We start from the raw sequence: 27,758 nt of genomic DNA on the forward strand, positions 1-27,758 counted from the left end.
GGATTTGATTGCCACTGTCAGGGAGGTAGTCATCAAACATTATGTTTGTTACTACAATCCCCCTTTCCATATCAGTTGGGAAATTGTGTTAGATGTAAATATAAACGGAATACAATGATTTGCAAATCCTTTTCAAGCCATATTCAGTTGAATATGCTACAAAGACAACATATTTCATGTTCAAACTCATAAACTTTTTTTTTTTTTTTGCAAATAATAATGAACTTAGAATGTCATGGCTGCAACACGTGCCAAAGTAGTTGGGAAAGGGCATGTTCACCACTGTGTTACATGGCCTTTCCTTTTAACAACACTCAGTAAAGGTTTGGGAAGTGAGGAGACACATTTTTGAAGTGGAATTCTTTCCCATTCTTGCTTGATGTACAGCTTAAGTTGTTCAACAGTCCAGGGGTCTCCCTTCTGCTATTTTAGGTGCCACACATTTTCAATGTCTGGACTACAGGCAGGCCAGTCTAGTACCCGCACTCTTTTACTATGAAGCCACGTTGATGTAACACGTGGCTTGGCATTGTCTTGCTGAAATAAGCAGGGGCGTCCATGGTAATGTTGCTTGGATGGCAACATATGTTGCTCCAATAGCTGTATGTACCTTTCAGCATTAATGGTGCCTTCACAGATGTGTAAGTTACCCATGTCTTGGCCACTAATACACCCCCATACCATCACACATGCTGCCTTTTACACTTTGCGCCTAGAACAATCCGGATGGTTCTTTTCCTCTTTGGTCCACAGTTTCCAAAAACAATTTGAAATGTGGACTCATCAGACCACAGAACACTTTTCCACTTTGTATCAGTCCATCTTAGATGAGCTCAGGCCCAGCGAAGCCGACGGCGTTTCTGGGTGTTGTTGATAAACGGTTTTCGCCTTGCATAGGAGAGTTTTAACTTGCACTTACAGATGTAGCGACCAACTGTAGTTACTGACAGTGGGTTTCTGAAGTGTTCCTGAGCCCATGTGGTGATATCCTTTACACACTGATGTCGGTTTTTGATGCAGTACTGCCTGAGGGATCAAAAGTCACAGGCTTAGCTGCTTACGTGCAGTGATTTCTCCACATTCTCTGAACCTTTTGATGATATTACAGACCGTAGATGGTGAAATCCCTAAATTCCTTGCAATAGCTGGTTGAGAAATGTTGCTCTTAAACTGTTCAACAATTTGCTCAGGCATTTGTTGACAAAGTGGTGACCCTCGCCCCATCCTTGTTTGTGAATGACTGAGCATTTCATGGAATCTACTTTTATACCCAATCATGGCACCCACCTGTTCCCAATTAGCCTGCACACCTGTGGGATGTTCCAAATAAGTCTTTGAAGAGCATTCCTCAACTTTTATCAGTCTTTTTTTGCCACTTGTGCCAGCTTTTTTGAAACACGTTGCAGGCATCACATTCCAAATGAGCTAATATTTGCCAAAAATTAACAAAGTTTACCAGTTTGAACGTTAAGTATCTTGTCTTTGTAGTCTATTCAATTGAATATAAGTTGAAAAGGATTTGTTGTATTCTGTTTTTATTTAGCATTTACACAACGTGACAACTTCACTGCTTTTGGCTTTTGTATATAATATTAAAGCACTAAATGAGGACTATTAAAAGCTACTACAAAAGTAATACCTGACAGCACAATGTCAAATATATATCAGTGATGTGACTACTTGTAGTTTGCAGTAGTGTAGTACTCCACTTTCCCTCCAATTGACTAAAATGTAAAGCTTAAGAACCCCACACCTCTTTATTGATGTACCCGTCTCGGTTGATGTCGTAGAGGTTAAAGGTCCACTGGAGCTTCTCTGTGATGGACCCTCTCAGCAGGATGGACAGAGCCGTCACAAAGTCCTGGTGGGAGGGGAGACAAGTCTCAGACAAGCTGACAAACCCACACAAGAGTCACCATTTTTAAAGTCTGCCCAAACCTCAAACTTTATGGATCCTGTCTGCGCCGAGTCGAAGGCGTTAAACAAGTAATGTGCGTAGGCGCTGGCGTCTGCGGGTGTGGAGGACACACAATTTCACCACACGGTTGCAAAACGACAACAACATGACGGTAGGTTGCTAAATTCCCAGTCCAGTCCATAGTGGATCTAACATAATAGTGAGAGTCCAGTCCATAGTGGATCTAACATAATAGTGTGAGAGTCCAGTCCATAGTGGATCTAACATAATAGTGTGAGAGTCCAGTCCATAGTGGATCTAACATAATAGTGTGAGAGTCCAGTCCATAGTGGATCTAACATAATAGTGTGAGAGTCCAGTCCATAGTGGATCTAACATAATAGTGTGAGAGTCCAGTCCATAGTGGATCTAACATAATAGTGTGAGAGTCCAGTCCATAGTGGATCTAACATAATAGTGTGAAAGTCCAGTCTATAGTGGATCTAACATAATAGTGTGAGAGTCCAGTCCATAGTGGATCTAACATAATAGTGTGAAAGTCCAGTCTATAGTGGATCTAACATAATAGTGTGAGAGTCCAGTCCATAGTGGATCTAACATAATAGTGTGAGAGTCCAGTCCATAGTGGATCTAACATAATAGTGAGAGTCCAGTCCATAGTGGATCTAACATAATAGTGTGAGAGTCCAGTCCATAGTGGATCTAACATAATAGTGTGAGAGTCCAGTCCATAGTGGATCTAACATAATAGTGTGAGAGTCCAGTCCATAGTGGATCTAACATAATAGTGTGAGAGTCCAGTCCATAGTGGATCTAACATAATAGTGTGAGAGTCCAGTCCATAGTGGATCTAACATAATAGTGTGAGAGTCCAGTTCATAGTGGATCTAACATAATAGTCTGTGAGATGGACGGTGTCCAACTTTGAATAATCAAAAAATGGTCAAAACTTCCAAACTTCCCGAGCTTAACTTCCCGTGGTCAATTTCCGGAAAGTTTCCGGAAATTTACCGGAAACATTTCCACCCCTTTGCAACCCTACATGACGGTAACACGGCGAGTGAGGCGGACCTCCGTGAGGAAAGAACTGGGAGTAGATCTGCTTGAAGGTTTCTTCGCTGACGATTCCACTTGGACACTCCTGGAGAAAATGCACAATCGTCAATAACAGCTCATTAACAACATCATTAGTTTGCCAAACGCCAATAACGTGAGACATTCGCTAACAGTTGTCATAACGTACGTTCTTGAAGCCCCTGTAGAGCACTTGGAGTTCTTGTTTACTAAAGTTGGTCAGAGCCTCCAGCTGGTGAAGGCCCTCCGGTCGATGGCACACCATGGTCATCTCCAGGTCATCGTCAGCTTTGTCTGGTGATGCACAGGAGAGAACGTTATTGACACGCCGTGCGAGTACGGGAGTCGCGATGGCCGGCTCAGAAGAGAACATGAGAGGTGGAGGACTTTGGAATGGCTCCTCCTCTCACTGGCGGACCATTAATGACTCATTACACCGCGGTATATGGGGAGAAGGGGGAGTACTGGACCATTGTTTTGTTATGAAGCCATGGTGTGGTGAAATTACCCTCTGCATTTGACTCATCCCCTCAACACAGATAAAACAGAGACAGGGCTGAACAAAAAGTTGCATTATTACAAGTGAGCGTCATTAAACAGGTCTGCAGTACCCGGAGGAGCCTAGGTCAAAAAAAATGAAGGACCTGGAGAGTCCGGACCACAGTCTTGTATCCCGTCTTCCTGGGTCTGGTTGTGTGTTAATTCAGAAGAACACAACCTGACCATGTAAGGAGATGTTCATGTGAAAGTGTCTGAAAAACAACTCATTTAAGTCCTAACTTTAATGTTGGCGTTGAGCTAGACAGGTAGTGTCTAGCTACTCAGTGGCCTCGTGGTTAGAGTGTCCGCCCTGAGATGGGTAGATTGTGAGTTCAAACCCCGGCCGAGTCATACCAAAGACTATAAAAATGTGAGCCATTACCTCCCTGCTTGGCACTCAGCATCAAGGGTTGGAATTGGGGGTTTAATCACCAAAATGATTCCCGGGCGCGGCCACCACTGCTGCCCACTGCTCCCCTCACCTCCCAGGGGGTGATCAAGGGTGAAATGCAGAGAATAATTTCGCCACACCTAGTGTGTGTGTGACAATCATTGGCACTTTAACTTAACTGTCGTCTTTTCTCAAGGGTAGGGCTATCACTTTTGCATTCCGAGGTCCCAATTAGAGCCTCTCTTCTTACGAGAAGTGATTCAATCCACCTGCGAATATCAAACTAAGGGGCCTCATCTTACCATGTGCTCAAACTGAAATACCACTATTTAATGAAACTTGGTAGTTCGCTTTCTCCTTATGTAGAACATAATATGAGTTAATTAATTCACTTCAGTAATAAATGTGTTTTTATTTGTCTCGAAATTGAGACTTTCGTTTTGATTGTTAAAAATATTAAATTGCAACCCACATCATATATATTAAAATGTTAAATATGGCGTCCTCTGGTGGTGATATATGAGTAGGACAACTAACCTTATTGTGCTATAGACAAAGTCCCTGTGGGTATAATGAATGTCCCTTCATTCCAGTGTAAATAGCTTCTATAGAGTCTCATTGTCCAGAGGTGTCCTCTGTTCCGCATCACTTAACTGTCACAGGGGGTCAAAGTTCATTGATTCTGCACTTTTGGCTATACAAAAATCATCTATGCAGCAAAGTCCATAAATTGTCTGTCCAACGTCCTGACACTAAAGCATTTCTATTACCCCTGCAGGTCACCACATGCACATTTGCTGATTTGCCCTTCTTGAGTAGACACTGCAAGGTAAGGTGGGCCAAAGTGCAACCCAGGGCCTATTTGGGGTTAATTAATAATACTATTTATGATAACAGCAACAACAACAATAGAAAATATTAACACACATTTTTTTTTAAATAATGGTACATAATTAAAATCCATCCATTTTCTACTGCTTGTCCCTTTCGTATTATTTGTTTTATTACAAGTGCCACATAGGTATTCCCAATAGTTTATGAAATACTGTAATACACTGTAAAAAATAATTGTACAAATTAAAATTGGTTAGAGGGTTAGGGTTAGGGTTAGGGTTATGGGCCTAACCCTAACCCTAACCCTCTAACCAATTTTAATTTGTACAGGGTCAGGGTTAGTGTTAGGGTTAGGGTTGGGGTTAGGGTTAGGGTTATGGGCCACAGAGGTATTCCCAATAGTTTATGAAATACTGTAATACACTGTAATAAATAATTGTACAAATTAAAATTGGTTAGAGGGTTAGGGTTAGGGTTAGGGTTATGGGCCTAACCCTAACCCTAACCCTCTAACCAATTTTAATTTGTACAGGGTCAGGGTTAGGGTTGGGGTTAGGGTTAGGGTTAGGGTTATGGGCCACAGAGGTATTCCCAATAGTTTATGAAATACTGTAATACACTGTAATAAATAATTGTACAAATTAAAATTGGTTAGAGGGTTAGGGTTAGGGTTATGGGCATTTAATATTTACAATATATTATATCACAGTATTTTATAAGCTTGTACATTGTACAAATTAAAATTGGTTAGAGGGTTAGGGTTAGGGTTATGGGCCTAACCCTAACCCTAACCCTAACCCTAACCCTCTAACCAATTTTAATTTGTACAATTATTCATTACAGTGTATTACAGTATTTCATAAACTATTAGGAATACCTCTGTGGCCCATAACCCTAACCCTAACCCCAACCCCAACCCTAACCCTAACCCTAACCCTAACCCTGACCCTAACCCTAATTAGGGACTGACTGTCCCTTTGGGACAGAGGACCCTATTGTATTTCTAAGGTTTTATTATTATTATACCGCCGCCTCTTTGAGCTGTAATTTGACCCCCTTAACATGCTTCAAAACTCACCAAATTGGACACACACGTCAGGACTGGCGGAAATTGCGATCTAATCAAAAAACCAAACCCCAAAACTCCAAATTGCGCTCTAGCACCCCCTAGGAAGAAAACACAGACAAAACTGCCTGTAACTTCCAGTAGGAATGTTGTAGAGACATGAAACAAAAACCTCTATGTAGGTCTCACTTAGACCTAGATTTCATACACTGAACATCCTTCAGCAAAAATCAACAGGAAGTTTGCAATTCCCCTTCAAAACAAAAAGTTAGTAAAAACAGTCACCTTTGCCTCTTTGAGCTGTAATTTGACCCCCTTAACATGCTTCAAAACTCACCAAACTGGACACACACATCAGGACTAGCGAAAATTGCGATCTAATAAAAAAAACAAACCCCAAAACTCAAAATTGCGCTCTAGGAATAAAACAGACAAAAGTGCCTGTAACTTTCAGTAGGAATGTCATAGAGACATGAAACAAAAACTTCTATGTAGGTCTCACTTAGACCTACATTTCATACATTGACAACCCCCAGCAAAAATCAACAGGAAGTTTGCAATTCCCCCTTCAAAATAAAAGTTGGGTCAAAACAGTCCCCTTTTTTTAAACATTATCTCCTCTGAGCACGTTTGTCGAGTCGGCTTCAAACTAGCACAGGAGAGAGATTAAACCCTTCTGATTAAAAGTTGATGAAAGAGTTTTAATTACTGCTCCGGTTTGGATTTCATGTGCCGTCAAAGTCGGTCCCGTCCATCGCTGCTTGCAGCTTTAATTAGAAATTGTGTTTTTATTAATACTGTCAGAGATTCATAACAATAGTTTACATAATTAAAAAAACTATTATTATTATTAGTGTTATTATCAATACTTCCAGGAAAAAAATGAACAAAAATAACAACAGCAATAATAATAATAATAATAATAATAATACACAATTTTTAAATAAGTGCAAACAAAAAGTTTTTATAATACTGTGAACAACAATGGTTTACACAGCACAGTAACAATAACACCATTGTATATAATAATAACAATAGACAAATAAAATACTGTCACATAGTTATAATAGCTTATAAAATACTGTGATATAATATATTGTAAAAATTAAAATATATAAACTGTGTTTTTACTGTCACACTATAGCAATGCAAAACTTGTAAGACAACTTTTTGAAAGAAAATATGTATCACGTACTGCGGAATAGTGTTGAACTGCACATCATTACACTGAGAGCTATTTCCAGTTATTTAAAAAAAAAAAAAAAAAAAGTTTAATTTACACGCACTCATCAGACATAACATTAGGTACACCTGCAGAATCTACATGAGTTGTCGCCACCAATAATAACCGATGCTCAGTGCTAACACTACCAGAGAGGTGTTCACTGAGTAATGTGTTTATTGTTGCAGTGGTGTGGTGGAGCGATGCATCACAGTGAGAGGTGCAAAGTAATGACAATGAACACGTTCAGTGGAGGGCTCAGACTCCCACAATGCAACACGGAACGACACAGGAAGTCCTTCATACCGACAGCCATCAGACTGTATAATGCATATGTTCCTTGTTGACTGTACTTATATGTATAATGTATTTGTTATTCACATGTGAATAATGCTGTATAAAAGACTGTATTTATATTATTTGCATGTGAATAATTCTGTATAATAGACTGTGTTTATATTATTCACATGTGAATAATGCTGTATAATAGACTGTATTTATATTATTCACATGTGAATAATGCTGTATAATAGACTGTATTTATATTATCTGCATGTGAATAATTCTGTATAATAGACTGTGTTTATATTATTCACATGTGAATAATGCTGTATAATAGACTGTATTTATATTATTCACATGTGAATAATGCTGTATAATAGACTGTATTTATATTATTCACATATGAATAATGCTGTATAATAGATTGTGTTTATATTATTCACATGTGAATAATGCTGTATAATAGACTGTGTTTATATTATGCACATGTAAATAATGCTGTATAATAGACTGTATTTATATTATTCACATGTGAATAATGCTGTATAATAGACTGTATTTATATTATTCATATGTGAATAATGCTGTATAATAGACTGTATTTATATTATTCACATGTGAATAATGCTGTATAATAGACTGTATTTATATTATTCACATGTGAATAATGCTGTATAATAAACTGTATTTATATCATTCACATGTGAATAACGCTGTATAATACTTTGTTTATATTATACACATGTTAATAATGCTGTATAATAGACTGTATTTATATTATTCACATGTGAATAATGCTGTATAATAGACTGTATTTATATTATTCATATGTGAATAATGCTGTATAATAGACTGTATTTATATTATTCACATGTGAATAATGCTGTATAATAGACTGTATTTATATTATTCACATGTGAATAATGCTGTATAATAAACTGTATTTATATCATTCACATGTGAATAACGCTGTATAATAGACTTTGTTTATATTATTCACATGTTAATAATGCTGTATAATAGACTGTATTTATATTATTCACATATGAATAATGCTGTATAATAGATTGTGTTTATATTATTCACATGTGAATAATGCTGTATTATAGACTGTTTATATTATTCACAAGTGAATAATGCTGTATAATAGATTGTGTTTATATTATTCACATGTGAATAATGCTGTATTATAGACTGTTTATATTATTCACATGTGAATAATGCTGTATAATAGACTGTATTAATATTATACACATGTAAATAATGCTGTGTAATAGACTGTATTTATATTATTTACATGTGAATAATGCTGTGTAATAGACTGTATTTATATTATTCACATGTGAATAATGCTGTATAATAGACTGTATTAATATTATACACATGTGAATAATGCTGTGTAATAGACTGTATTTATATTATTCACATGTGAATAATGCTGTATAATAGACTGTATTTATATTATTCACATGTGAATAATGCTGTATAATAGACTGTATTAATATTATACATATGTGAATAATGCTGTGTAATAGACTGTATTTATATTATTCACATGTGAATAATGCTGTATAATAAACTGTATTTATGTTATTCACATGTTAATAACGCTGTATAATAGACTGTATTTATATTATTCACATGTGAATAATGCTGTATAATAGACTGTATTTATCTTATTCACATGTTAATAACGCTGTATAATAGACTGTTTATATTATTCACATGTGAATAATGCTGTATAATAGACTGTGTTTATATTATTCACATGTGAATAATGCTGTATTATAGACTGTTTATATTATTCACATGTGAATAATGCTGTATAATAGACTGTATTAATATTATACACATGTAAATAATGCTGTGTAATAGACTGTATTTATATTATTCACATGTGAATAATGCTGTGTAATAAACTGTATTTATATCATTCACATGTGAATAACGCTGTATAATACTTTGTTTATATTATACACATGTTAATAATGCTGTATAATAGACTGTATTTATATTATTCACATGTGAATAATGCTGTATAATAGACTGTATTTATATTATTCACATGTGAATAATGCTGTATAATAGACTGTATTTATATTATTCACATGTGAATAATGCTGTATAATAAACTGTATTTATATCATTCACATGTGAATAACGCTGTATAATAGACTTTGTTTATATTATTCACATGTTAATAATGCTGTATAATAGACTGTATTTATATTATTCACATGTGAATAATGCTGTATTATAGACTGTTTATATTATTCACATGTGAATAATGCTGTATAATAGACTGTATTAATATTATACACATGTAAATAATGCTGTGTAATAGACTGTATTTATATTATTCACATGTGAATAATGCTGTGTAATAAACTGTATTTATATCATTCACATGTGAATAACGCTGTATAATACTTTGTTTATATTATACACATGTTAATAATGCTGTATAATAGACTGTATTTATATTATTCACATGTGAATAATGCTGTATAATAGACTGTATTTATATTATTCATATGTGAATAATGCTGTATAATAGACTGTATTTATATTATTCACATGTGAATAATGCTGTATAATAGACTGTATTTATATTATTCACATGTGAATAATGCTGTATAATAAACTGTATTTATATCATTCACATGTGAATAACGCTGTATAATAGACTTTGTTTATATTATTCACATGTTAATAATGCTGTATAATAGACTGTATTTATATTATTCACATATGAATAATGCTGTATAATAGATTGTGTTTATATTATTCACATGTGAATAATGCTGTATTATAGACTGTTTATATTATTCACATGTGAATAATGCTGTATAATAGATTGTGTTTATATTATTCACATGTGAATAATGCTGTATTATAGACTGTTTATATTATTCACATGTGAATAATGCTGTATAATAGACTGTATTAATATTATACACATGTAAATAATGCTGTGTAATAGACTGTATTTATATTATTCACATGTGAATAATGCTGTGTAATAGACTGTATTTATATTATTCACATGTGAATAATGCTGTATAATAGACTGTATTAATATTATACACATGTGAATAATGCTGTGTAATAGACTGTATTTATATTACTCACATGTGAATAATGCTGTATAATAGACTGTATTTATATTATTCACATGTGAATAATGCTGTATAATAGACTGTATTAATATTATACACATGTGAATAATGCTGTGTAATAGACTGTATTTATATTATTCACATGTGAATAATGCTGTATAATAGACTGTATTTATGTTATTCACATGTTAATAACGCTGTATAATAGACTGTATTTATATTATTCACATGTGAATAATGCTGTATAATAGACTGTATTTATGTTATTCACATGTTAATAACGCTGTATAATAGACTGTTTATATTATTCACATGTGAATAATGCTGTACAATAGACTGTGTTTATATTATTCACATGTGAATAATGCTGTATTATAGACTGTTTATATTATTCACATGTGAATAATGCTGTATAATAGACTGTGTTTATATTATTCACATGTGAATAATGCTGTATTATAGACTGTATTTATATTATTCACATGTGAATAATGCTGTGTAATAGACTGTATTAATATTATTCACATGTGAATAATGCTGTATAATAGACTGTATTAATATTATACACATTTGAATAATGCTGTGTAATAGACTGTATTTATGTTATTCACATGTTAATAATGCTGTATAATAGACTGTATTTATATTATTCACATGTGAATAATGCTGTATAATAGACTGTATTTATATTATTCACATGTGAATAATGCTGTATAATAGACTGTATTTATATTATTCATATGTGAATAATGTTGTATAATAGACTGTATTTATATTATTCACATGTGAATAATCCTGTATAATAGACTGTATTTATATTATTCACATGTAAAAAAATACCTAAGTGTTTATTGTCTATTGTGAGCAAACTGTGGTGCTGAATTTCCCCCCAGGGATGAATAAAGTACTTTCTATTCTATTCTATTGTAATATTCTTATTGTTAATTTAACACATTATTCACCTTGCAAAGGCTACATTTCCGATACAGTTCTGCAGCGAGGTAGCGTAACAGATAGAGACACAGCAAGATCATCACATACGTATAGAAAACCCTATAAAAAGACAACTTTGACTACCAGAGGGTGGTCTAGGGTGACTCACCCTCCACAGAGATGACTCCCAGCAGGTGCAACATCTTGAGCAGTCCACAGCACAGCAGCACGATGGCTATGGCTTGTAAGCTGTTCTCACCATGCTCCTTCTTCTCCACATCCATCACTCTGCTTCTTCACTAATCCACAATCCTTACTTCCAAACTGCCACCTCCAGTACTTCTCGCCACCGACTGACTACTTTGTAGCCGTGGCTCCATCCCCGGTCTTTTTATCCCTCCAGTCTGCGGGGCATCTCCCGCTCTGACCTTGGTTCTATCCCGGTGAGCGTGTCCCAACTCCTCCCCTCCCTACCCTAGTCCCGCGTCCTTCACTCTTTGGGAACACGGCTGGAACCGCAGGGTCTGACCTGAACAAACTGTAACAATAACAAACTCTCAATGCAGGTGTGTGGTGGAGGGGAGATCAGCGCTTGATGAATGGTCTCCATTAGGACGCAGGGACACTTAATTGACCACAAAGTGACTCTTGTGTTCCCCACACCAGTAATTATAGGTATATGCAACATGACCCCCTCTGATCTCTACTACTGTTTAGCAACTGTTATGTAAAGAAAAAGGGTAGGATTAAATAAGCTCTGCTTCTTCCTACTCCTTTTCGAACATGTTGAAAAGAGAAACTGGAAATTGTGAAGTATCATGTTGTATGCTTGCATGTTCCAAATAAACTCAAACTCAACTCAACTGTGTAGGCTGCTATGACCATTAAAGCCCACTAGAGGGTAGGGTTGTACGGTATACCGGTATTGATATAGTACTGCGATACTAATAAATCATATTCTGTACTATACCGCCTCTAAAAAGTACCGGTCCACCACCCCCCCTGCCGTTGTCACGTCGTGTCATTGTTGGTTTTACGAGCAGAGAGGCATGTTCAGCGGCACACACACACACGGAGTACTTACAAGCAGACACAGTGTGTCCTTTATAATGTGTACAAAATAATAGGTGTATAAATGACACAATATGTTACTGCATAGACTAATTAGGAGTCTTTGTTTGTTTACTTACTACTAAAAGACAAGTTGTCTAGTATGTTCACTATTTTATTTAAGGACTAAATTTCCTGAGGGAACTCTTCTGAAGGAATCAATAAAGTACCATCCATCCATCCATCCATCCATCCATCCATCCATCCATCTATCTATCTAAATTGTTCTTTTAAAAAAATTCAATTACATTATATTCATAAACTCAGGAAATACATCCTTGGACACATGAGAACTTAAATTATGATCCAGTAACTACTCGGTATCGGATCGATACCTACATTTGTGGTATCATCCAAAACTAATGTCAAGTATCAAAGAAGAGAAGAATAAATGATTATTACATTTGAACAGAAGTGTAGATAGAACATGTTGAAACAGAAAATGAACAAGTAGATTAATAATTCATTTTTACCACTCGTCATTAAAGGCCTACTCAAATGAATTCTTTTTATTTAAACGGGGATAGCAGATCCATTCTATGTGTCATACTTGATCATTTCGTGATATTGCCATATTTTTGCTGAAAGGATTTAGTAGAGAACATCGACGATAAAGTTCGCAACTTTTGGTCGCTGATAAAAAAAAGCCTTGCCTGTACCGGAAGTAGCGTGACGTCACAGTTTGAAAGGCTCCTCACATTTCCCCATTGTTTACACCAGCAGCGAGAGCGATTCGGACCGAGAAAGCGACGATTACCCCATTAATTTGAGCGAGGATGAAAGATTCGTGGATGAGGAAAGTGAGAGTGAAGGACTAGAGTGCAGTGCAGGACGTATCTTTTTTCGCTCTGACCGTAACTTAGGTACAAGCTGGCTCATTGGATTCCACACTCTCTCCTTTTTCTATTGTGGATCACGGATTTGTATTTTAAACCACCTGGGATACTATATCCTCTTGAAAATGAGAGTCGAGAACGCGAAATGGACATTCACAGTGACTTTTATCTCCACGACAATACGTCGGCGAAACACTTTAGCTAAGGAGCTATTGTGATAGCATCGGGATCAAATGCAGATAGAAACACAAGAAATAAATCCCTGACTGGAAGGATAGACAGAAGATCAACAATACTATTAAACCATGGACATGTAACTACACGGTTAATGCTTTCCAGACTGGCGAAGGTTAACAATGCTGTTGCTAACGACGCCATTGAAGCTAACTTAGCAACGGGACCTCACAGAGCTATGATAAAAACATTAGCGCTCCACCTACGCCAGCCAGCCCTCATCTGCTCATCAACACCCGTGCTCACCTGCGTTCCAGCGATCGACGGAAGGACGAAGGACTTCACCCGATCATCTGTGCGTTCGGCGGCTAGCGTCGGCTAGCGTCGGCTAGCGCGTCTGCTATCCAAGTAAGTCCTCCTGGTTGGGTTGCTGCAGCCAGCCGCTAATACATCGATCCCACCTACAACTTTCTTCTTTGCAGTCTCCATTGTTCATTAAACAAATTGCAAAAGATTCACCAACACAGATGTCCAGAATACTGTGGAATTTTGAGATGAAAACAGAGCTTTTTTGTATTGGATTCAATGGTGTACCAATACTTCCGTTTAACTAGTGACGTCACGCGCATACGTCATCATACATAGACGTTTTCAACCGGAAGTTTAGCGGGAAATTCAAAATGTCACTTTATAAGTTAACCCGGCCGTATTGGCATGTGTTGCAATGTTAAGATTTCATCATTGATATATAAACCATCAGACTGCGTGGTCGCTAGTAGTGGCTTTCAGTAGTACAAAATAATAGGTGTATAAATGACACAATATGTTACTGCATACGTCAGCAGACTAATTAGGAGTCTTTGTTTGTTTACTTACTACTAAAAGACAAGTTGTCTAGTATGTTCAACATTTTATTTAAGGACTAAATTGCAATATTAAACATATGTTTCATGTACCCTAAGACTTTTTGTTAAAATAAAGCCAATAATGCCATTTTTTGTGGTCCCTTTTATTTAGAAAAGTATCGAAAAGTACCGAAAAGTATCAAAATACATTTTGGTACCGGTACCAAAATATTGTAATCGGGACAACCCTACTAGAGGCTGACAGAAGCCAAGAAAACCACTTCAGCTCTAGAACATACAGTCAGATAGAATTACTGTCATTTGTGTTCACTAAAACAACACCTCCAGGCAACTTTAACCCTAAACTAACACCCTTCCTTCCTAAACTAACACCCTCCCTTCCACATCCCACCTCCCCGGATTGTAAATAATCAAATGTATATACTTGTTCTTATGCTTTCTGATCTCTCTCTCTCTCTCTCTATGTCCACTACTTGCTGTACATATCCTACCACAGGGGTGTCCAAAGTGCGGCCCGGGGGCCATTTGCGGCCCGCAGCTAATTGTTTACCGGCCCGCCACACATTCTGCAAAAATTGCAAAATTGATAATATTGCACAAATTTAAAAAAACATTTAAAAAAAGTGGAATGAGGTGAAATCTAACAAGAAAAAGTTGCAATGTTGACACAAAGCTGCCATGCAGGCTGTTTTTTTAAATTTTGTCTTTGTTTATTTTTATTTTTTTTGCCATTGCTAAAAAAAAAAAAAAAAAAAGACTAAAAATCTATGTTATAATGAATTATTACTTAAAAAATATCACTTTAAAATGTTTTATGTGGAAAAAATATTGCATATATTGTGTGGTTGCCATAAAAAAACATCAAAGTTTTATTTGACAAAAGAGCATAATACAAACAAAATACAAAATAATAGTTCAAACGTAAAAATGGACAGATATATCTGAAGTTGACCGCGTAATTTAAGTGTTAAAAGTAAAACAAAACCTAATAAAAATGTATCACTTTATGAGTGGGGGACCTTTTGGATCCCAAATATATTTAGTAGGATTTTTTTTAACATTTCACTGTGATTACTCAAAAATATTAAATAATTAAAATCAATGGTGTCCTGCATTATTGATCTTTTAGGGCTCGAATTACTAAATACTGCATATTTCAGTTTTACTATAAAAAACAAAGTTGTCTTTGACAGAAAAGGCTTTTTATTTTACTTTATATCAACCTGAAGTTGATATAGATGTAGCACCCCTACTGTAGGATAGCAGGTTAGTACAACAATTAAGATTACTAGGTTCTTGGCTGTATAATTGAGACTCGCAATGAGACGTTACGTACTTAGTGAACCACAGAACAACTGCTGGCAAATTTATTGCACAATAATAAACAATAACACATGAACAGTGTGCTTTTTAAATTGTAAATACCCCCCAAAAATAAATAAAAATAGAGCTCTGTTGCAAAAATTCAAAAGTAGCAAAATAGAAGAAATGTCCTTTTTAAATTGTCCTTTCAAAAAGTAAGTTCTACCCGGGTAGTAATGAATTGAACACTGTCTATATTCCTTGGTTGGGAATCCTTAGTTCTATTGTAATCCGTTATTCCATACTGATTCGGTTCGATACTTGCGACTCTGATGGTGGATCAGTTCAGTTATAGGTCGCTGCAGAGTGTGGAGACCGATGCAGCTGGCCACACCACATCCAAACGCTCCCTCTCTGCAGACTCTCACTCACTGGGACTGGCTCGCCATCAAAACTCAAGTCCAGTTTGGAACCAGACTTCAGGATCATACAAAAAAACAATCTGCACATAGCAGTACAGAATGTAATCAGTTAGAATACTCTTTTTACTCTTAGTTCTCTTCCATATGGTACCATATTAACTTCAATTTTAAATCAATAAACACAGTTACTCATTTTAACCATTTAGTTATGGACATATGAATACTGGTCGGTTCACACTGTACTCCATATAAGTCTGTAAGACTTTAACAGCAGCATCAAATCATGAAAACTATAGTAGCTTCACCTCTTACTTAAGACTTCAATGAATGAAATGAGTTACATCCATTTAAGGATTTTACCTTTTTATCTTTAAATTATGAGCTGTGAATTATCACTTTTTAAACCATCACAAAACAAATTAAATGATTGAAATCACATTTTTGGTCATCATATATTATAATGGTTATCATTTTAACTGTATCAATTTAATAAATGAAATGTATCAACAGTTCCCCTTTAAGCAGCATGACGAGGGTGCTTTTAGCAGCATTGTTACTTCTAGACCTCCACCCCAGATCCCACCTCACTCCTACCCACTTCTCTAAAGTGGGCTGGCTCAAGGTGGAGGACAGAGTTAAACAACTTGCACTGAGCCTGGTCTATAAAATCCGCTACACCTCCCTGATACCGAAGTACATGTCAAACTACTTCCTTAACGTAAATGACCGCCATAACCACAACACCAGGGGGAGCTCCACTAACCACGTTAAACCCAGATTCCCAAGGTCTTAACTCATTCTCTTTCTATGCCACATCAATGTGGAATGCGCTCCCAACAGGTATAAAAGAAAGGGCATCTCTATCCTCCTTCAAAACCGCAATCAAAGTTCACCTCCAGGCAACTACAACCCTAAACTAACACCCTCCCCGGATTGCTAATAATCAAATGTAAACAATCAAATGCAGATACTTTTTATTTTGCCTTCTGATATCTCTCTCTCTCTATGTCCACTACTTGATGTCCATATCCCCCCCCCCCCACCACCACCCCACCCCCCCACACCCCTGATTGTAAATAATGTAAATAATTCAATGTGATTATCTTGTGTGATGACTGTATTATGATGATAGTATATATGATAGTATATATCTGTATCATGAATCAATTTAAGTGGACCCCGACTTAAACAAGTTGAAAAACTTATTGGGGTGTTACCATTTAGTGGTCAATTGTACGGAATATGTACTTCACTGTGCAACCTACTAATAAAAGTCTCAATCAATCAATTGGAATGAATGCAGCTCCTCTGCTCACTGCTAAGGCTGAACACAGTAACATTAAATAAACCTCTCTTTTACACAAAACGAAAATACAATAAAGTTATCCAACTGTAACATGCTAACATGTCACAAGGCATTCTCTCAAGACATCATATTACTCCAATTGGTTTTGTACATTTTAACTCTGTGTCTTGTTATCAGACTCCTCTCTTTAGCGCTAACAGGATGGCTAGGCTAACAGGCTTGCTAGTAGGCCTCACTCACAATGTAACACTTACTGGAGTTCTCAGCAGCATAAAACACAGCAATTCAGCTCCCACTGGAACCAGGCTATCTTATGCTGCTTTTCCAACACTCGGTTTGAGAAGTGACAAGTATTTGAACTTATAAACCTTGTCTTTGTAACACAACGATATGACTCGTGCCTTCACTCTTTGACGTTCAGTGAAGGAATGTCTGGCATGAGAAAGGTGCGACCTCTACTGGCCAACATGTGAATAACGTGCTGCGTGCATGTATCATTAATTTAACCCTGTAGTGACCACATGACTCTGACACATCAAGTTGAACATTTTTTTAAGTGACCAAAGTGACTTTGGCACACCATAGATTAGAAATGAATAATAGGAGAATATATTAGTGACACTATATTTCCATACGGGTTACATAGAGATTTACTGTAAGCGTTAAATAAAAAATAATAATAATTTGACTTATTTTTTTACATTTTAATGACTGAGACCCTTTACAGTCCCCGGGAGCCCTAAAGGTTAAAAAAAAAAATCCATATATTTTGTTAAGGTTTGAAAATGAAAAATATCAAAATGGCCCCCGCATGCTTACATTTTTCCGTGTAAAAATGTAAGCATGCGGGGTTAAATCTCAGTGGAAAAAGTTTGGACACCCCTGTTCTACCAAGTCACACCTACACTGTTCCAACGTCCATTTCTCTGACTGAAGTGCTGATATCAACTAAACCCTCCACATCCCACCCCCCGGATTGTAAATAATGTCAATAATTCCATGTATATACTCTGATGATAAACTTGTGTGATGACTGTATTATGATGATAGTATATATTTGTACCATGAATTGATTAACATGGACCCCGACTTAAACAAGTGGAAAAACTTATTGGGGTGTTACCATTTAGTGGTCAATTGTACGGAATATGTACTGTACTGTGCAATCTACTAATAACTTATTGGGGTGTTACCATTTAGTGGTCAATTGTACGGAATATGTACTGTACTGTGCAATCTACTAATACAAGTTTCAATCAATCAATCAATTCATAAAAGTGAAATTCCTACCAGGCTTGCAGTGTTCACGAGCAGCCAGCAGGGGGCTCTGTTGTATCACCATGTCTTACACTTTACCACTTTTGCATCAATGGAGGCTTGACTTCATTCCTAATGTTGTCTCCAGCTTAATGTTGTATCAAGGGCAGCATTTAATTTAATTTGACAGACATTCAAACCATGCTCACGCGCATAAATACCACTTTATGGTTAAATGCATTCTGCGGTAGCGCCAGTAGACATATGTCTCGTTGTTGTTGTGTTGTGTGCCAATCTGCAACACACTCTGGTGCCCATGACTGTTGTGATGCAAGACGACAAAACAGTGATGTTGCTTGTGTGTCAAGAGGGGGGGGGGGGGGGGGGGGAAGCAATTTTGTGGCTAATGGTCTGTATGGGGAGTGATAGATGGGGAGATTGCACATGGGGGGATTGGGCCAATGAGATGGAAATATAGAAGGGGTGAGCTATTCCGCTATCAGATACGCTCGCCTGTTTAGCAATATGACATTTGCAATAATGTAAGCTTTTCAATCTGGCCCACCGGACATTCCCAAATCATTTGTTTAGATGTTTAAGATGTAAAGTGCAGCTGCCATTATGATGTGCACTCATCTTTTATAATGACCCGAAGTCTTCAACTGAACTAAGTCTTTACATGCTTGGAATCTGCACTTTTGCATGATATACTAGTTACTATGGTCATCTAATTAGTTACTATGGTCATCTAATGAGTTACTATGGTCATCTAATTAGTTACTATGGTCATCTAATTAGTTACTATGGTCATCTAATGAGTTACTATGGTCATCTAATTAGTTACTATGGTCATCTAATGAGTTACTATGGTCATCTAATTAGTTACTATGGTCATCTAATGAGTTACTATGGTCATCTAATGAGTTACTATGGTCATCTAATTAGTTACTATGGTCATCTAATGAGTTACAAATGTCATCTAATTAGTTACTATGGTCATCTAATGAGTTACTATGGTCATCTAATTCGTTACTATGGTTATCTAATGAGTTACAAATGTCATCTAATTAGTTACTATGGTCATCTAATGAGTTACTATGGTCATCTAATTCGTTACTATGGTCATCTAATTAGTTACTATTCGTTACTATGGTCATCTAATTAGTTACTATGGTCATCTAATGAGTTACTATGGTCATCTAATTAGTTACTATTCGTTACTATGGTCATCTAATTAGTTACTATGGTCATCTAATGAGTTACTATGGTCATCTAATTAGTTACTACTAGCACAGGCCTGGGCAATTATTTTGACTCGGGGGCCACATTTACAGAAAAAAATGTGTCTGAGGGGCCAGTATATCTATTTGTAGGGACACTAATACAAAACCTCACAATAATGTCTGATTGAATGCTAAAAACGTTATGACAGACCGCCTTAAAAAACGTCATGGAATTTTTACATTTTTCTATGAAGGATAAAACACTGAATATTGACAAAATATGAACGTCACACCCCCTTTCCATCCACATATTTTACAATCAAGTGAAACGCAACAAAAATGCAAGAAACAGTGAAATATGAACGCGAAGGGTACAAAATAAACCCGCCTACAATCTGATATATCTGATATATCACTAAGCTTTAGAACTTTCCGCGTCTGTGGAAACGCTTCCCGCCCACACTGCTTGGTGCCTCGTTCGAGCTGCTAGTAGTAACTAATTAGATGACCATAGTAACTCATTAGATGAGCATAGTAACTCATTAGATGAGCATAGTAACTAATTAGATGACCATAGTAACTCATTAGATGACCATAGTAACTCATTAGATGAGCATAGTAACTAGTATATCATGCAAAAGTGCAGATTCCAAGCATGGAAAGACTTAGTATAGTTGAAGACTTCGGGTCATTATAAAAGTGTCATGTCTGTGTTAATCATGTTTTTGTTTTGCTTGGGTTTTGGGCTCTTTTTTTAGTTCCTGGTTGCACTTCCTTGTTTGGTTTGGTTTCCATGGTCACCCATTAGTTTTCACCTGTCTTGTCACGCACCTGGTTCACATCCTCATGTCACGCACCTGTCTCACGTTTTCACTAATCATGTCACCAGTATTTAAGGCCATTGTTGCCAGGCAGTCGGCCTGGCGACATCACTCTGTTCACCCTCATGATCCATGCTGCTCTTCCTTTTGCCCCTCTTGTCATGTCAAGTAAGTTTTGTTATTGTTCATAGTTTTTTTGCCTTTGTGCTAGTGTTTTGTTTTCATAGTCTAGTTTTGTACTTCCGCCATTGTGCGTGCCTTTTGTTTATCCCCTTTTGAGCCTTTTTTGAGTTAATATATTAAACATGTCCTCACCTGCACGCCACGTTTGGTCCAATTCCTTTGCACCACGGGAGAACAAACCACGCCACAGACCGAGTCTTGACAGTTGTTTGTCTTTGGTGCACTAATGTGTATATTTTAAGCCATTCGGTTCTTTGTTTTATTTTTGCAAATGTTTTATTTTTGCAAAAAATCTATTTTTCTATTACTCTTTTTATGTTTGGTATGAAGATTATTATGTAAACTCGAAGTTATTGTTTTTTTGTTTTTTTTGGTTCTTTGTTGTTGCTATTTTTGTATTACATTTTACAAACCCCGTTTCCATATGAGTTGGGAATTTGTGTTAGATGTAAATATAAACGGAATACAATGATTTGCAAATCCTTTTCAAGCCATATTCAGTTGAATATGCTACAAAGACAACATATTTCATGTTCAAACTCATAAACTTTATTTTTTTTTGCAAATAATCATTAACTTTAGAATTTGATGGCAGCAACACGTGACAAAGAAGTTGGGAAAGGTGGCAATAAATACTGATAAAGTTGAGGAATGCTCATCAAACACTTATTTGGAACATCCCACAGGTGAACAGGCTAATTGGGAACAGGTGGGTGCCATGATTGGGTATAAAAGTAGATTCCATGAAATGCTCAGTCATTCACAAACAAGGATGGGGCGAGGGTCACCACTTTGTCAACAAATGCCTGAGCAAATTGTTGAACAGTTTAAGAACAACATTTCTCAAGCAGCTATTGCAAGGAATTTAGGGATTTCACCATCTACACTCTGTAATATCATCAAAGGGTTCAGAGAATGTGGAGAAATCACTGCACGTAAGCAACTAAGCCCGTGACCTTCCATCCCTCAGGCTGTACGGCATCAACAAGTGTGTGTAAAGGATATCACCACATGGGCTCAGGAACACTTCAGAAAACCACTGTCAGTAACTACAGTTGGTCGCTACATCTGTAAGTGCAAGTTAAAACTCTCCTATGCAAGGCGAAAACCTTTTATCAACAACACCCAGAAATGCCGCCGGCTTCGCTGGGCCTGAACTCATCTAAGATGGACTGATACAAAGTGGAAAAGTGTTCTGTGGTCTGACGAGTCCACATTTCAAATTGTTTTTGGAAACTGTGGACGTCGTGTCTTTCGGAACAAAGAGAAAAAGAACCATCCGGATTATTCTAGGCGCAAAGTGTAAAAGGCAGCATGTGTGATGGTATGGGGGTGTATTAGTGCCCAAGACATGGGTAACTTACACATCTGTGAAGGCACCATTAATGCTGAAAGGTACATACAGCTTTTGGAGCAACATATTTTGCTCTTTTCTTGGACGCCCCTGCTTATTTCAGCAAGACAATGCCAAGCCACGTGTTACAACAGCGTGGCTTCATAGTAAAAGAGTGCGGGTACTAGACTGGCCTGCCTGTAGTCCAGACATTGAAAATGTGTGGCACCTAAAATATGAGAAGGGAGACTGTTGAACAACTTAAGCTGTACATCAAGCAAGAATGGGAAAGAATTCCACTTCAAAAATGTGTCTCCTCACTTCCCAAACCTTTACTGAGTGTTGTTAAAAGGAAAGGCCATGTAACACAGTGGTGAACATGCCCTTTCCCAACTACTAATTTCCGTGCGTTCGGGATCTGACGACGTCACGTGGGGAAACTCCTCTGCACTCTGCCTATAATCACATCAGTCGTACTGGAAATATGCAAAAATGGGAAAGTGCTGTTTATCCTTCACAATCCCAAAATAAAACAAAAACTTTTTCTTGTTTTATGCTTTCTTAAATTGCAAATAAACGTTAAAAAACCAGCTAACAATGGAGTCTAGAGGGCCTCCTCTATTGCGCCCACAAAGCCCTCAATGGAAACATCCAAAACCTGCCAACAATACTCCATTTACATCTTGGGAGATGAATATTAACCACGCATTAGCGATATTAGCCTATTTTTAGCGGTGCATTGATCACATTGATTGTACATTGATTAAGCAGCTTGCTGATTGATTGAGACTTGTATTAGTAGATTGCACAGTACAGTACACATTCCGTACAATTGACCACTAAATGGTAACACCCCGATAAGTTTTTCAACTTGTTTAAGTCGGGGTTAATCAATTCATGCTTTATTGACATGCTGAGCCGGTGAGCTGCTGCATCGCCTCCGAGTTGGTGAAAGTTAATTATGGATCATAAATCAAGCCTCTCACTTGGATAGTGGAAGTTTGTAACCATAAAACCATAAATTGGTCAACTTTGACATCCAATTTAGACCCAAAAAATATGCTCCTTTTTTTATTTATATTGTGTCATTTATCATTCTATTATTTTGTCAACATTATAAAGGACAAGCGGTAAAAAATTTATTATTATTCTACTTGTTCATTTACTGTTAATATCTGCTTCATTTCTGTTTCAACATGTTCTATCTACACTTCTGTTCAAATGTAATAATCCCTTATTTGTCGCGGCCAGAGCGAATGCGCCCTCCTCCTTGCGCTCTACTTGTCGCACCTCGGGACACGCCCACGGCCGCGCACATCCAGGGGCGCGTCTCCGCCCTGCAGCAGCCGCCAGCTGCAATCATTCACCGGCAATCAGCGCACCTGCCTGTAATGAAGGAGCTGCCTTCATAAGCCTGCACAACCTGCCATGCCGGGCCGGAATATAATCTTCTGTACCATAAGCCGATACCCAGCTTTATTCTCTCTCTCTCTGTCTCTCTACGTGTCTCGCTCCGTGTTTCATTGTTCTTCCTTGTCCTTCCAGCGTCTGCCCTTGTTCCTGAGTTGGCGAGCTTTGCGTCTCGTCACCTTTTTGTTCCCTTGCTTCCCGGTCCGCCCTTTTGGATTCTCAACCTCCCGCTTGGAAACGGATCTTGTCTCTTCTCTCCTGCTCTGGATCATCTGCCTGCCCCACGGACTTCCGTGTTCCTTCGCTCTCAACAACATTTGGTAACACACACCTCAGCTAATCACACACGAAGCCTCACACACATACACTCTTGGATTTTATCACGCACCATTCTATAGTTTATTAGTATGGTTTCGTATTATTATATACTGTATATACATTGACTATATATATAATACATTATTGAACATTACCACCCCCTGGTGTCTGTTGCCGTCATATCCCTCAGTTACCACAACATTATTCTCTTCTTTGATACTTTACATTAGTTTTACATGATACGACAAATTTGGGTATGGATCCGATACCAAGTAGTTAGAGGATCATAAATTGGTCATATTCAAAGTCCTCATGTGTCCAGGGACGTATTTCCTGAGTTTATAAACATAATATGAATTTCTGACAATAAAAAATATTGATGTAATCATCTTGTATTTGGTATCATTACAGTGGATGTCAGGTGTAGATCCACTTTACATTCAGGGGTGCTAGCTTGCTGTTAGCGGTGAGCTATTGTATCCTACGGTGTGTAGTGAAGCATGTTTAGCTATACCTTAATGATACTTGTAAGAAACTTACTTTATTCGTCGCCATGGAGGCGAAGATTAGTGATTTAGAAGTAGCTAAAACACTGCCAACTCTCGAATGGACGTTAGCCGCTAGCTAGCTAGCCATGTCTTAAAGCACCTCTTCCTGAGGGTGTTTCAGTGTTATAACTTCACCTTTATCGTTAGTTTTTACACCAAAATGCGTCCGTTCTCCCTTTTCTGTCTACACACTGTGTCTGCTTGTAAGTACTCCGTGGTTGTGCGCTGCCGAACATGCTCCTCTGCTTGTAAAACCAGCAATGTCACGACGTGACGACGCGCCGTCATGCCTGTTGGGAACCGGTACTTTTCAAACAGAGTATAGTACCGTTTTTGATTCATTAGTAGCGCGAAACTGTACTAGTACCGGTATACCGTACAACCCTAATACAAACTGTGGAAGTCGCTTCCTTCCGGGTTCTTTGGGCCACCAGTCACCGACATCACCACTCCTTTTCAGGGTTAACAATAATGTTTATTTTACAATAAACGTGTCAGATCGTGCAAAGTCTTTGCATGCTTTTCAGCAAGTGTCTTTTTCCTCGATCGGGCACATGAATGGTTTCTCTTCAGAGTCGTCTGTCTTGCTCTCGCTCCCCTCGTGCTTCGCCAACCGCCGTCAACGACTCCTCCTCTCCTACCCGGCTGCTCCCTTTAACAGAGCGACGGGCGATTAGATAAACGCGCTCAGGTGGGCCATCTGCTTGCCTGTCGCTGATCTCGAAGCCGGTCCTGGCACATCTCGCTTCGCCGCAGGCCCGCAGGCCACGCCCCTCCACACAAACGTTCTCTCTTAACATGAAAATGATGTTAAAGGCCTACTGAAATGAATTTTTTTTATTTAAACGGGAATAGCAGATCCATTCTATGTGTCGTACTTGATCATTTCGCGATATTGCCATATTTTTGCTGAAAGGATTTAGTAGAGAAAATCGACGATAAAGTTCGCAACTTTTGCTCGCTGATAAAAAAAAGCCTTGCCTGCACCGGAAGTAGCGTGACGTCACAGGAGGTAATATCCTCACAATTTTCCTTTGTTTACAATGGAGCGAGAGAGATTCGGACCGAGAAAGTGACGATTACCCCATTAATTTGAGCGAGGATGAAAGATTCGTGGATGAGGAACGTTACAGTGAAGGACTTGAGAGGCAGTGATGGACGTATCTTTTTTCGCTCTGACCGTAACTTAGGTACAAGCTGGCTCATTGGATTCCACACTTTCTCCTTTTTCTATTGTGGATCACGGATTTGTATTTTAAACCACCTGGGATACTATATCCTCTTGAAAATGAGAGTCGAGAACGCAAAATGGACATTTAAAGTGACTTTTATCTCCACGACAATACATCGGTGACACACTTAGCTACTGAGCTAACGTGATAGCATCGTTCTCAAATGAAGATAGAAACAAAATAAATAAACCCCTGACTGGAAGGATAGACAGAAGATCAACAATACTATTAAACCATGGACATGTAACTACACGGTTAAAAAATTCTCAGCCTGGTAAGGCTTAACAATGCTGTTGCTAACGACGCTAAGGCTGATTTAGCAACTTAGCAACCGGACCTCACAGAGCTATGATAAAAACATTAGCGCTCCACCTACGCCAGCCAGCCCTCATCTGCTCATCAACACCCGTGCTCACCTGCGTTCCAGCGATCGACGGCGCGACGAAGGACTTCACCCGTGGGTTTGGCGGCAAGCATCGGCTAGGCGTAGTAAGTAGTCCTTGTTGTGTTGCTGTAAGTATTGTACTTAGCCGCTAATACACCGATAGATCCCACCTACAACGTTCTTCTTTGCAGCCTCCATTGTACATTAAACAAATTGCAAAAGATTCACCAACACAGATGTCCAGAATACTGTGGAATTTTGTCGAAGAAAACAAGAGGTTTCTGTATCGGGTCAGATGAGGTCCAACCACTTCCGTGGATTTTGTGACGTCACGCGCATAAATCATATCCAAAGGAGTTTTTCAAGCGGAAGTGTGGCGGGAAATTTAAAATTGCACTTTATAAGTTATTGGCATGTGTTGCAATGGTAAGATTTCATCATTGATATATAAACTATCAGATTGCGTGGTCGCTAGTAGTGGCTTTCAGTAGGCCTTTAAATCTGTTTATTAAACACATGCTTATATGTTCCCTTCTTTCCTGAGTCTGTTTGCTCATGCAATGAAACGCCATTCATTTAGATCCATCACCATTTAATATCGGTCATTTCTCATCTAAATTGTGACACTGCGACGCTGCGGTTAATCTGATCAAAAGTTGTACTCGTTTGGCAGCACGTAGTCGCTGTAAAGCAAACATTAATCATGTCTATGGTTGTATTGTTATTAAACACGGGAAGATGTTTTTTTGGACTAACAATGCAAGACTAAATGGGCTATAATTTAAGAATAGCCACACACACGCACACACGCACACACACACACACACACACACACACACACACACACACACACACACACACACACACACACACACACACACACACACACACACCCACACACTCATAAACACAAGTGATTAATTCTTGCAGTCTCCATATCAGGAGTCTTGGCGCAATCACTAACTCATTCATGGATACTGAGAAGCAAATGGTTCATTAAAAATGGTGAATAAATTGGAGTGTGATGCAGATTTGGTATGCCAAGTGTGTTACCTGCAGCAGCTTGCAGGAAATGAAAAGCAAACTTCCACCAAATGGCAGGTAGGACTGGCTGGATCCGTGTTTCCAGAAAGAACCGGAGCTAAAGCCGCTCTTCCATTTGCTGCGAAAGCTAATATAAGCTGTGGAGTTTACACTGGGATGGAAATTCTCAGCTCATTTTTTTTTTGCAGCGCCTGTTGGAGGGATTAAAGCAGCGTCTTGACTCTCTGCAGAGAAAAGACCGCCTGTCACTTCCTTCCCTTTGCAGAATCCACTCATGCACAACTTTTCCATCAACACAACTTTCTTCCAGGTAGGGTTGTATGGTATACCAGAACTGGTATAGTCATACTTGCCAACCGTGAGACCTCCAATATCGGGAGGTAGGGGGTAGGGGGTGGGGGTGGGGCTTGGTCGGGGGTGGGGGGGTGGTTGGGGGCGTGGTTATTTAAAGCTAGAATTCACCAACTGGAGTATTTCATATATATTTCATATATATATATATATATATATATATATATATATATATATATATATATATATATATATATATATATATATATATATATATATATATGAAATACTTGACTTTAAGTGAATTCTAGCTATGAA

General features: G+C 37.8%; 1 protein-coding gene across 8 annotated transcripts in view; it reads right to left on the minus strand.

Moving 5' to 3' along the window:
- LOC133648215 (Kv channel-interacting protein 1) overlaps positions 1–27,758 on the minus strand; it is a 152,110-nt gene that overhangs the window by 13,007 nt on the left and 111,345 nt on the right. For 6 of the 8 annotated variants that reach the window (XM_062044078.1, XM_062044075.1, XM_062044071.1 and 3 more), the window contains 4 exons: positions 3,162–3,286; positions 2,990–3,059; positions 1,939–2,009; positions 1,754–1,861 (listed from right to left, as the gene is read on the minus strand). In XM_062044078.1, the coding sequence (XP_061900062.1) occupies positions 1,754–1,861; positions 1,939–2,009; positions 2,990–3,059; positions 3,162–3,263 (351 nt within the window). In that variant the 5' untranslated portion in view covers positions 3,264–3,286. Of the gene's footprint in view, positions 1–1,753; positions 1,862–1,938; positions 2,010–2,989; positions 3,060–3,161; positions 3,287–17,635; positions 17,805–27,758 lie in introns of those variants that run through there. The other 2 variants (XM_062044076.1, XM_062044077.1) reach the window with 2 other exon arrangements.

The sequence above is a fragment of the Entelurus aequoreus genome, linkage group LG04 (genome assembly GCF_033978785.1).
Source record: "Entelurus aequoreus isolate RoL-2023_Sb linkage group LG04, RoL_Eaeq_v1.1, whole genome shotgun sequence".
Lineage (NCBI taxonomy): Eukaryota > Metazoa > Chordata > Actinopteri > Syngnathiformes > Syngnathidae > Entelurus > Entelurus aequoreus.